The sequence below is a fragment of the Ornithodoros turicata genome, chromosome 3, assembly GCF_037126465.1.
Source record: "Ornithodoros turicata isolate Travis chromosome 3, ASM3712646v1, whole genome shotgun sequence".
Classification (NCBI taxonomy): Eukaryota; Metazoa; Arthropoda; class Arachnida; order Ixodida; family Argasidae; genus Ornithodoros; species Ornithodoros turicata.
This window is the reverse complement of record NC_088203.1, coordinates 2867410-2878872: the sequence shown is the minus strand read 5'-3', so window position 1 is coordinate 2878872 and position 11463 is coordinate 2867410. Positions and strand designations below refer to the sequence as shown.

The window sequence follows — 11463 nt, the reverse complement described above, 5'->3', positions numbered from 1 at the left end:
TAAAAAAAAAGAGAAAAAATATGAACAAGAAAAATATCCGGGGTATCTTTTCGGGCGGTGGGATAAAGGAAGAAGAAAGGCAAAGGCTATATGTGATTGATTTTCGTTAATTTTTGTGTTAGCACCGCAAACAATTATGGCGATTAGGAGCGCACTGACGTGCACAACAAACGGAGAGAGGACAGCAGGAAGGAGACTCGGATATTGCTTACTTTCTACACGTGTATTCCCCCACCCCCCCCTTTTCCTGGAAATCTTTGAAGCCGGGAGGTTCATATAGGGATGCGAGAAGGCGTCTTTTATATTGACAGAATACAGCGTGCAGAGCCGAAATGTGGCAATCACTTCCATTTTTTCCCACCTGAAGGCGAGCGCAGAGAACTCTGCATATAGGCTCCGTGCGCTAAAGCTTGCGAACAGACGACAGCGCCCCATGCGGTAAAAAGCGGCGTCTCTGGAGTAAGGTTGAGCGGGTCGCCCGATAGCACGATAGAGACGGAGCTAAGTAGTTTTCTACGTAGAGGTCTTCTATCGTCGCGATTTTGGATGGCTGGACGTAGCAGTTCACGAACGCCTCGCGGTGTTTACTGCTGCATTGTTGGTTGCTCAAATAATAAGGGGACGCGTCCAGACCTCCATTTTTATCGGCTGCCTTCACGTCCGTACGAGAAAGAAAGGAAGCTCCGATGGATTCAGGCTATTCGGCGTCAGAAGTAAGTTCCATATATGGTTTATATAGTTTCGTAGCTACCTTTCATTGCTGCTTTACAATTGAACGCGGTTTCGGCTTTATAGCGAAGACGGGAGCCCTTGGGTACCTCCAAAAGACGCCCGTGTGTGCAGCGACCACTTCGTCGGTGGGGAGAGGAGCGACGTGCAAAATCACCCTGCGTACGTGCCTACGCTGTTTCCGCAGGCTTACAGGAAACGGGAAACTCCCACACAAAATCTGCATCGTTATGAAAGGTATTTTGAAATGTTTCATTCACCCCACAATCCTTTAAAGGCATGAGTAAAAGTGTTCAACTTTCGTATTTTGTCCCAGGCTAACAAAAAGGCAGCGTGTTCATACGTTGGAGGATACAGGGCCATCAGTCCATAATGAAGAAACTGAGGATACGTCTGAGCTACATGAAGACGACAGTACCACAGCAGATGCCAGCACATCAAAAACAATGGTATACACTTATTATTACGCAGTACAACAGTACAGAAGAGTACAATAGTATTTATTGACACTCAGAAAGCTATCGAGATTACAATTAGCTCTGTATGTCCTTTTTCCAATGATAAAGCATGTCTGGCAAAGCCTACAACTTTAGCGACTATTCTTGTGATGCATTTTCCAGGGGACACAAACGGAGGACTCAGAGCTCGAGCTAACAGGGGGCCTTCTGGTGTTCCTTTCAAGCGTGACCAGAGAAGGCGCAAGTGCTCAAGTGACTCATGCTTGTTTGACATCTGTTGGCACAAACACGTCAGTGACAGAGAATTCAGGAGACCCGCCCCAAGCTCCAACTACGAGGTCCATTGCTACTGGCAGTAGTGAGAGGTGCTCTATGTTTCAGGGCTACGACAGCATTTGTGGGACTCCAGAAATTGTAACAGACCTCTGCGGTGTTACCATCAACGTCTTTGCACTACTGTTGAGTCTCATAACACACCTGAGAGTTCGTGAAGTGGATGTTACACTGCCTAACAAACTCTTAATTTTCTTGATGAAGCTCAAGTTAGGTATATCGTTTTCATCAATAGGCAGCCTTTTTGGTGTTCACAGGACAACAGCATCCCGTATCTTCCACTTGATTTTGGATGTACTTTCAAATGCTACAGCAGATTGGATATTTGTCCCGTCAGTGGAGGCCATAAGACTCTCTATGCCAAAATGTTTTTCTGAGCACTATCCTAAGTGCAAGTTCATCATAGATTGCACAGAAATCCGAATGGAAACCCCAGATACCCCAGAGAGACAGCGTGCATTTTTTTCGAACTACAAGGGCTGTCATACAGTGAAGTTTCTTGTGGCAATTGCACCAAACGGAGCTATTTGTTTTGTTTCTGAAGGTTATGGAGGGCGCACAACTGATTCCTCTGTAACTGTCGACTCTGGATTTTTAGAACACATTAGTCCAGGTGATCAAATCCTGGCTGACAAAGGTTTTCCATCAATAAGGACGGTTGTGGGTGAGAAAAATGCATTGTTAATTATGCCTCCATTTTACTCTGGTAAGCAGTTCACAGAAGCTGAGATGACAGACTGTTACAACATTGCACAGGTTCGAATTCACGTGGAGAGAATGATCCAACGTATCAAAATTTATAATATTCTTAACCATCGTGTACCAGTATCACTTGTGCCAAAGCTGTCTGCAATATTCAGGATGTGCTGTGTCCTGGCCAATTTACAGCCTTCAATAATCCGTGCTTCTGGCAGCGAGCAAAAGACCGATATTTCCACACAATAACTAGCTGTGAACCGTAAAACAATGCTGCACATATTAAGAGCCAGCTGGTGGTCAGCAATCTGTATATGTTAGATACAGCGAAGTACATTCTGTGAAACAATCCCAACTTGCATTGCTGTCTTTATCACACTGTCTTTATTACGCAGTTTGTCATAAAAATGTTTTGTCAGTGTTTGTATGTCAAGTCCAGTAAAACTACAAGTATAATTGAGTACACATTTGCATGGCTTTTGGCATATTTATTTCACATAAATAGTGCCTGACAAAGGCAACACAAAGATTACCGTGGTCAAACATTGCTTTCACATAGGGCAGGGAGATAAGTAGTAAAGTAGAAGTCCCCCAACTTAGGAATGAGCATTGACAGCATACTGTCATCACGGTTTAACAGCACTGTCACATTCTGATGCTTTGAATAAACAAAAAAGAAACAGGTTCTACAGTTTAGTACATACATCTGTACCTGCACCTGTGTGTAGTACGCATGTGACTTTTTCAGAGATAGTACTCCATCTTGTGTGAATGCCAAAAAATTAACAAATGAAATTTCTTTTTCGTAATCAACTATCTGGTCATTTCTCCGAGAAAAGGGGCACTTTATCTCCAGAAGATGAAGAGCTGTTCCGATCTTAAGGATGCCGTCGGGACTACAGGAGAGCCAGTTTTCTGCTGGATGCACAACCGTTCCAATCTGAAATGGTGGAAGTATGATGATATTGTTCTAATGCATTCTACTGTAAAAGTGCTATACCTGTACAACATGGACGCGGTGCTTTATACAGAACGCCTCACGAGCCTCACGTTCAGTTCTAATGCCTGAATGGGACAACAAGAGCAATTAGCAAATATATATTGGTAGCCATCCAGTATGAACCAACCGTATGTGATGGCAGCTGTCCTTAAGTTTTTTGATGCCAGTAGAGAGACTGCCAGTGAGTCATGATTGGAGCGCCTTGTCCAAACTCTGTGCGCTGTCGAACTTGAGATTCTCAGTTTCCTTGCTGTGTACCACCTGTAAAAAAATTAAGACATTTCTTAGCAAGATAGCACAGCACCTAATAATGGGGTCTAGAGTATTAATAACATCTAAGGTATATTTCAAAATAGAGAAGTATAATAAACCTATGCAGGAAAACCTTGTGGAACACACCTTGGATTCATTGACTGATCTCTTGTCTCAAATGCCAATTCAAGTATATCTGTTTCAGTAAGCGTCACATGAGACACATAGAAAGACCGCTGTGGGTCACTGAGCTTGTTTTGAGCTTCCGTGTTTGTGTAATGATTTGTTCTGTTACTATTCGCAGCTGTAAGGATGTCCACCAAAATGCTCTGCTCTGCGTTATACACAGCCTTGTCCACTGTGCTCATTAGGACTGCTCTACAGTCTTTTTCTACAGCTGTCACACTTTCTTTTCTTATCACGTCCACCCAGGGGCTCTCTATTCCAGGGAAGTGCTGTAAGATGTATATCGGCGGTGTGTGTGCAGGAACACTTACTGCACGTGATGAAGTTGCAGCATTCTGCTCCCCTAAAATGTTGGACCATGTTGCAGAAAAGCAATCAATACCTCATGCACCATGGTGGGCTTCAGTAGGTAGATATGCTGTACTAAAATAGCTCATACGAACACGAACGTACTTACCTGGATACAATTCACTTAATCTGCGCTTTTTATCAAGCGTCGAAGTTGGAGGCCGTCCCCACTGCTGAGGCATTGAAGTGCTTGAGTGGAATGTGCAGCAGTTAACGAACGCCACAAGTGCAGCGGCGTGTTTGCACTTCCCGATGACTCCTGCTTTACATGGGCATTTTGCACTTGCGATAGTCCGTGTAGCTGAATCTATCTGAAGAAGTGAAACAGTAACGTAAAAATGGAAACAAGAAGTATGTTTTCCGTATCGGGCACGCGCGTTATGCAATAGTACCAACAGATCACAGTACAGCAAGGAAACTAAGATCCATAAAGCAAACATACATTTACGGTGACGTTGTAGACTGTCTTGCTCGTTTGTGCGACACACTTCCCTGAAACAGTCGTATTTCCCTCGGAGACAACCTCTTCCACGTTCGACACATGGTCGGACTCGTACAGAAGTCTACCTTTATCTTGGTTACTGCCTCTGAAATACGCTTCGCCCCCTGAGATGGGCTTAAAACCGCACCGTATACGTAACTGCGCCATCGCAGACCGTGTAGCACGTATCCGTCGCACACAATACGCAGGAACGGAACGAAAGAAACGGCTAACTACAGCCTACAAGGAGAGTCTTCGCCGTCTTCGCTTCGTTGGCTTCGTCCCGCACGTTCTCTCACTTATCTCACTCCAGCTTTTCACATGCGCCGCACCAGGGGGCGACACTAGAAACTTTTCGAAGCGCCACCTAACTAGTGCACGGAGCCTATACTTGCACCCCGGATTTAACTTGCCTCGAGGAGGACGCGTCGTTTTTGAAAGTGCCTATAAATGGGTACCGTCCGCTGCCTAAACTATAATGGAAAGAAATGTATGCGGTAGGAGAATTTGACTCCAAACGGTTCTCCCTCCCATAAGGCGTTTCGCTCGAGATCGTTGTATTTCCAAAGTTTCGTGTATTCTGCGGTGAAAGTTTGTGGCGTAGGCATACATCGGCAAAACTCACCCGTGAGCATGCCCGTTCGTGCTCACTCGTGCAAAATATGGCGAATGAATTGAGCATGCGTGAGCAAACGGAGAGCTGGACGGGGAGTGAATGAGCGGGAGTCACAAGGGTGCAGACTTCTGGGCGCGGGCAGATCCACAAGGTGGACAAAACTATAGAGAGTCTCTCATCCGCTCGCGTGACGTTTCCATGACGTTCACTCCGGGGATGTCACGTGGGAGCGAAGATGACAGCCAACAGGAATTCGCGACGCCGCTTCCGCTCCCTTGCCAGGCAGGCACACACTCGTGACGTCACGGTGTTCTTTCATGACGTCACGTATACATGTCTCTGCGCGGGAATTTCAAATCACCGCGTGGATTCCAGTGCTTTGCGACGCCGGTACTAAATTGTACCGTACAAATTCACGCAAAGTAACGCAGAAGCAGAACCTTGGTAAAGTATAAAATACCACTACCCTTTCCAGCCAAAATATACGAACCGACCCGTCCAGAGAGAACTATCCCAAGAAGCACAATGTACTGAAAGTCGAGTGCAGTAGGGGTGGACGGTATGTATCTTATCAATGTTCTTTAGTGTCACGAGTCTGTTCAAGGCCTTCCACCTACCCGTCCACCCCTATTGCACTCGACTTTCAGTACATTGTGCTGCTTGGGATCCTTTTAACGTGACTAAGTTTACGCCAGCGTTACTTCCGTTACCCTTGTTATCTGTTCTGTTATCGCTCCGTTACCTGTTTCTATTTTTATCATTTATTTAGGGCGCGCCGAGGCTGATAACGAATGTTCAGTGCAGATACAGCTAGATGGCATACCACGGTGTCACCAGCAGCTTCACAGTCTATGCTCTCTCTTCTGTAGAACTGCTGTCTGGATCTCTACTTCAATTCTTACACGCGGCTACTTTTTCCTCGCAGTGCCGCCCAGTTAACACCCGGAAGCCAGGGAGAGATGCCAGTAGGACAACACGGATGACACCACCGCGTGAATGCACGACGGCAATTCATCGTAAGTGCTGCTCTGTCGTAATACACAAAAATTAGGGCACCGACAACTGTCGCACAATTGGCATAGATTGCACGAACGAAGGGACCGGAAGCAGCGATACCCGTACCTTGTTACCGACATTTAAAAAAAAAGCATATTATTTCACAGCATGGTACGAACTTGATTCTCATCGTTTCATGTCTTTGGTATCCAGTAATAATGAATTCCTCTGAGGTAACCATATTCTAGAATACAAGGCATCTGCGTTAGCCCATGTCCTCTTACCCCACCAACGCAGAAATAATACAATACACGAAAAACGCCTATTTTCTGCAGGCAAACGTAGCTGTCTCCAAACGACGACAACAACATTAACCGAACCGATGTCGTCATACTATGCACCAATGTCCTCTGTAATAAGCTCGCTAGGGGGCTCACGTAAATGCAAGCGTGGACTCCTGCTATAAATGCGACAAAAAAGAAAAAAAAATCTGTCAAAGAGTTGCGTAAATTGTCTCAACAATCTCAACAATAGAGAAGAGGACCTTTTCCTCCCCGAGGGTAGTGTTAGCGCTGTTTCTGCTTCCTAAGACTGTTCGTACCAGAAACCGATATTCGGAGGCTAACTGGAAAAACCGCGTCTTCTTCTTGCTTCCGCTGCATGCCGAAACCGAAATTAAGATACGATTGAAACTGTCGTCTGCGCGCAAGAATGTGCCCCAACTTTCGTTTGCGGAAGCGAAAGTGATTATCAGACGTTACTGATGAGACAGTGTTGCCTGTTTCTATGGGGATCCCGCCGAGGATTCTTCGGAATGTTTGGTATGCCTTCTAATTTCGCCTCGGCGCCATGGATCGAAATGGTCTCATTCTTATCGAGCAGGCCTTTGATGTGTAATTTCAGAGCCAAAGAAGCGACGGTTGCCAAATAAAGTTTTTCCTCCTTTTTCTTTTCTTTTCTGCTGCGTGTCGATCATGTCTATGATATGTGCGGCGAAGACCGACTAACCGTTGTTGAGTTCTGTAAAGTGACGGTTGTAGACAGCATGCGTTGGTTTATGGACAGAAAGACGTTCTTGATCACAAACAGCACACTTGCGATCGCAATCCCTGTGGTATCATTCGTGGGTGGGCGAATGATGACCAGGGCCCGGGAGTCCATGCAGAATGCATATTTTTTTAAATGCGTTCTAACGTGCATTCTAACACACATTACCATCACGACGACACAAATCTACAATGTTTTATGCGTCATATAATTACATATTTCCGCATATGTCTTCCTGATCGTCATATAATATGACGGTTGCAGTTTATGTAAGATCTCGGTGCCGTTTGGTTGCATATAACGCGTCATGTTTCAACGCCATTTGAACCATTTTTTTAACCTTTGCCGTTCACTTTGTTTTTGCCACTGCTCACATTATTTCGAAAGGGAGTCATTGGTCCAAACACCGTGTTCCAGCTACACTTCTAATTTGCTACGCTGCTTTCGGCTGCTTCGTGCCTACGCAATCGGTGGGTTCGGCTGGCAACACTAGCACCCAGAACCAACTCCTCAAAGCTGAAAAGCGCCACAAGTATATAGCCAGCGATTTCAAGTTGTACCTCATAAAAATAAGGGAATCAAAGTATTGAAGTCTGTGAGCGCTGTTCTAAAGGGCAATGAAAAGCGCAACGATGAGCTGTATGCACGTGGTGTACACTCTAAGCAAAAAAGGAGTACTTTTGCTCCTTTTGGGGAGTAATTGCATTCCCACAAAAAATAGTCCCTTTCGGGAGTAAATGCACGGGAGTCAGTGAATGTTAAAGAGTGGAGACTGCATTTCACGCGCTGTTGTAAGAGTCCCAGGTACATAATTGGTGCGCATGCATGAAAATACTTTGAAGCAAACAGTCAACCGTGATACATCGAGTGATATAAAATCTTGCGCCATACTAGGGCACAATTTGCGAAGAAAGATGCGCTAACTGTTTCTGCGCCTCTGTTTCGATCCCCCTTTTTCTTTTTCCTTCCTTTTCTTTTTCGTTTGCCCCTTCCCCCTTTTTTTTTCGGAATAGCAAGCCGGCTCTTTGCCTGGCTAACCTTTCCTTTCTTTTTTTCTTAATAAACATATCCCCCCCCCCCTGTTTCTTACTTTGTGTGGCTGGAAAATTGCTACGTTGTGTGAGTTATACAGCCTTATGTCGTTCAAATTGACCAAGGGCACATATTTACGTAGACTTTTGCATTCAGGAGACCATTCGCGAAGTTTAGTGACAATTTGCAGTCCTTGGGAGTAAACGTCGGGACTAAATGTTGGGTTAGGGGAATAAAATGGGGAGTAATTGCAGACTAGGGGAGTAGAAGCTGCAATTGCTCCCCGTTTCACTCCATTTTTTCTTAGAGTGTAGATGGGGTAGCTAGCTAGCTAATTCGCCGGAAATACACCCAGCGACATAGCTTACAATCTCACGCCACTCTAAGAAAAAAAGAAGTAAAACGGGGAGTAATTGCAGCTTCTACTCCCCTAGTCTGCCCCCCCCCCTCCAATTACTCCGCAGTTTAGTCCCCTAACCCGACATTTAGTTCCGACATTTACTCCCCGGGACTGCAAATTGTCACTAAACTTCGCGCATGGTCTCCTGAATGCAACAGTCAACGTAAATGTGTGCCCTTGGTCAATTTGAGCGGCATAAGGCTGTGTAACTCAGACAACGTAGCAATATTCCAACCACACAGAGTAAGAAACAGTTAGTGCATCTTTCTCCGCAAATTGTGCCCTGTGTGTGGCGCAAGATTTTATATCACGCGATATATCACGGTGTATGACGGTTTGCTTCAAAGTATTTTCATGCATGTGCACGAATTATGTACTTGAGACTCTTACAACTGCGCGGGAAATGCAGTTTACACTCTGTGACATTCATTTACTCCCGTGCATTTACTCCCGAAAGGGACTATTTTTTGTGGCAAGGCATTTATAGTCCCCAAAAGGAGTAGAAGTACTCCTTTTTTTTTCTTAGAGTGCGGTAGGTTTCGTAACTGGCAAAGCAGGAAGATTTTAATCGTAAGATGTATGCAAAAATGTCCGTGTATGTGTACCTTTTTAAAGCCTGAGTGTGGCTACGGTGCCATACTACAATGACGAGTAAGGATTGCTTGAGTGTGCACGCGTGAACGTACGTCCCAATTGCCAATAAGGGATGTGCATTTTCATTTGTAGAACGTTTGGTAGACAATTTGCATATTCATACAGTTTCAATCCGCGTAAAAACTTCCGGAACAACGGAATATCCCTGCATATTTTGCGCATATTTGGACGTTTCGTGACGCACATTTGCATGCATATTTTGGAAGAGTTTTATGCATAAGGTTCCAGGCCCTAATGATGACGCCCGACCAATTACTCCGCTCAGTCCGCGCACGCGCAGAACATTCCTAACTTCCTCAACATCAGTGCCGTTATCAGTACACGCCTGAATTCTGCATACTATACGAAGCAGCTCCATCAGCAGGTATTAAACTCCCCGGAAACTTCGAAGTAAACAGCTTATCCAAATCAACACTCATATTTCCACCTCTGTGTATCAACAGCGTTATACGATTCATCGATGAACACATTCAATTTTGCACTTGTTCGTTCAAACATTTCTCCCCCCCCCCCCCAAAAAAAAAAAAAAAACTCGTCCCGACCGTAATAACCAACTGCGCTCAACGTGACAAATTATCCACGATAAACAACAGCGTGTCTGAAACAAATCCGCGTCGAAACGTCATTATGTGAGGGTTTTTCGCCCCCGTCGCGCGATTTTTGGAAAAAGACAGGGTTGACGGTTGCACGCGATTCGCTGAACATGCGTCGCGTGCAAACTCGTTGTACGTAGCGCCATCTGGTCGTCACCCACGTTCGCACATTTGTGGCGATTCTGGTAGGCAGGAATGCCCCATACACCCTATATTTTTGTACCTATATACCCTATATGTTCGCTTGTGGCAAGGTCGCCATCTTGTTCTCGTTACACGCGCGTCATAGACATAATTTTGAGCTAATGTGAGTTTTTTTAATGTCCAGTTTTATCACTTCTCGACCATATTCGGATCAACATAAGTCGGAGAGATTAGCTTATTTTGCCAGTGTAAATAATTCTACAGTACTTCTCGCGCAACATGGTCGCTTATTCCTCCAGTTTCCGCGAACATCATTACAACAAAAGTTACTTGCAGAGAAAAACACTGGCTAATGGCATGGGCACCGCCACTCTTCATAGAAACGAAAAAACAAACAAACAAACAAAAAAAGACATCCGCTGTACCAATCACTCAAAGAAAGAAGACTGTCAACTGCTTTCATTTTGGTTTTGATGGCAGTCCGCTCAAGCTCATTACTTCCAATATCGTCTGCTTTTGCGTCAAAAATCACCACTTTCATAATCGTCCGCTTTTACTTTCAAGTCGACAGTTTTCATTTTTAAAATATCCCCGCTCTGATTTTCATAATCGTCCGCCTTCCAAATGACGTGCTGTGATATTAAACATCGTGCGCTTTCACTTTGCAAGTCGTCTGCTATAGACCGCAAACCGTGGCAAGCACGACTACCGCGACGCCACTCGGCAGAAGGAAGAGGTGTATCCAACGCAGATACTGCTTTAATCGGGTGTAATGGCCAACCTCTTAAGACGAGAACCTCGCTGTCGTGCAGCTCGTCGCGTGCTCTATTTTCATTTTCGTTTTAGTTTTCTTAAGGACCATAATGGTCGCCAATTAGGTTCTTCTTTTTTTTTTTCGAAGTGCCGCCAAGAAACGAGGAAGTCTTGACTTGGAAAGAGAAAAGAATTACTTCTTGTTAAAAGAAAAGCGAAGATTTTGTAGGAATCTAGTTTGGCACGTTACGTAGCGTGGTTGGATGGGAGAGATTTTCTCGGAAGAAGACAACGCCTTTTTTACATTCACTTTGTTTTTAATATTATCTCTTGCGCCTTCGATGGGGCAGTGGAGTTACCGTTTATGCTGACTGCATCATACGTCTTTATTTCTTTAATAAGGAACGAAGATCAGTGAAAAAAAGAAAACGAAGAACTTACTCCGCGAAGAAAATATACTCCGCGTTCATCACTGAATAACGCCGAAAATCGGACACGAGCTCGACACGAATGTACGGATTGGATTGGATTGGATTGGATTGGATTGGACTCAACGTCCTTCGGTGTGTTTGTCTGTTTCTTTGCGTTTGGAACAGGAATAACAGCGTGTCAGGTTATGCTCTCCGTCGAATTTTAGCACACTCCGTCATCTACAACTTAGCATACAGAAATTACTTCACTGTGACCCAGTAGCTTCATCAATAACGGCAGCTTACCATACTACCCGCCTCCCTACTATTACACG

At 44.8% G+C, this 11463-nt stretch overlaps 2 protein-coding genes across 2 annotated transcripts; one reads left to right on the top strand and one right to left on the bottom strand.

The window, feature by feature from the left end:
- The first annotated feature begins 394 nt into the window (after positions 1–394).
- On the top strand, positions 395–2919 carry LOC135387834 (uncharacterized). Its single transcript, XM_064616989.1, has 4 exons — positions 395–713; positions 796–966; positions 1046–1178; positions 1350–2919. Exons 1-4 carry the CDS (start codon positions 547–549, stop codon positions 2463–2465), a joined length of 1587 nt encoding a protein of 528 aa, XP_064473059.1. The 5' UTR covers positions 395–546; the 3' UTR covers positions 2466–2919.
- A 370-nt stretch (positions 2920–3289) lies between these two features.
- Positions 3290–4859, bottom strand: LOC135387835 (uncharacterized). Its single transcript, XM_064616990.1, has 3 exons — positions 4445–4859; positions 4112–4313; positions 3290–3477 (listed from the first exon to the last, which is right to left on the bottom strand). The coding sequence occupies exons 1-3, from the start codon at positions 4649–4651 to the stop codon at positions 3455–3457; spliced, it is 432 nt and encodes a 143-aa protein (XP_064473060.1). The 5' UTR covers positions 4652–4859; the 3' UTR covers positions 3290–3454.
- Positions 4860–11463: the final 6604 nt, after the last annotated feature.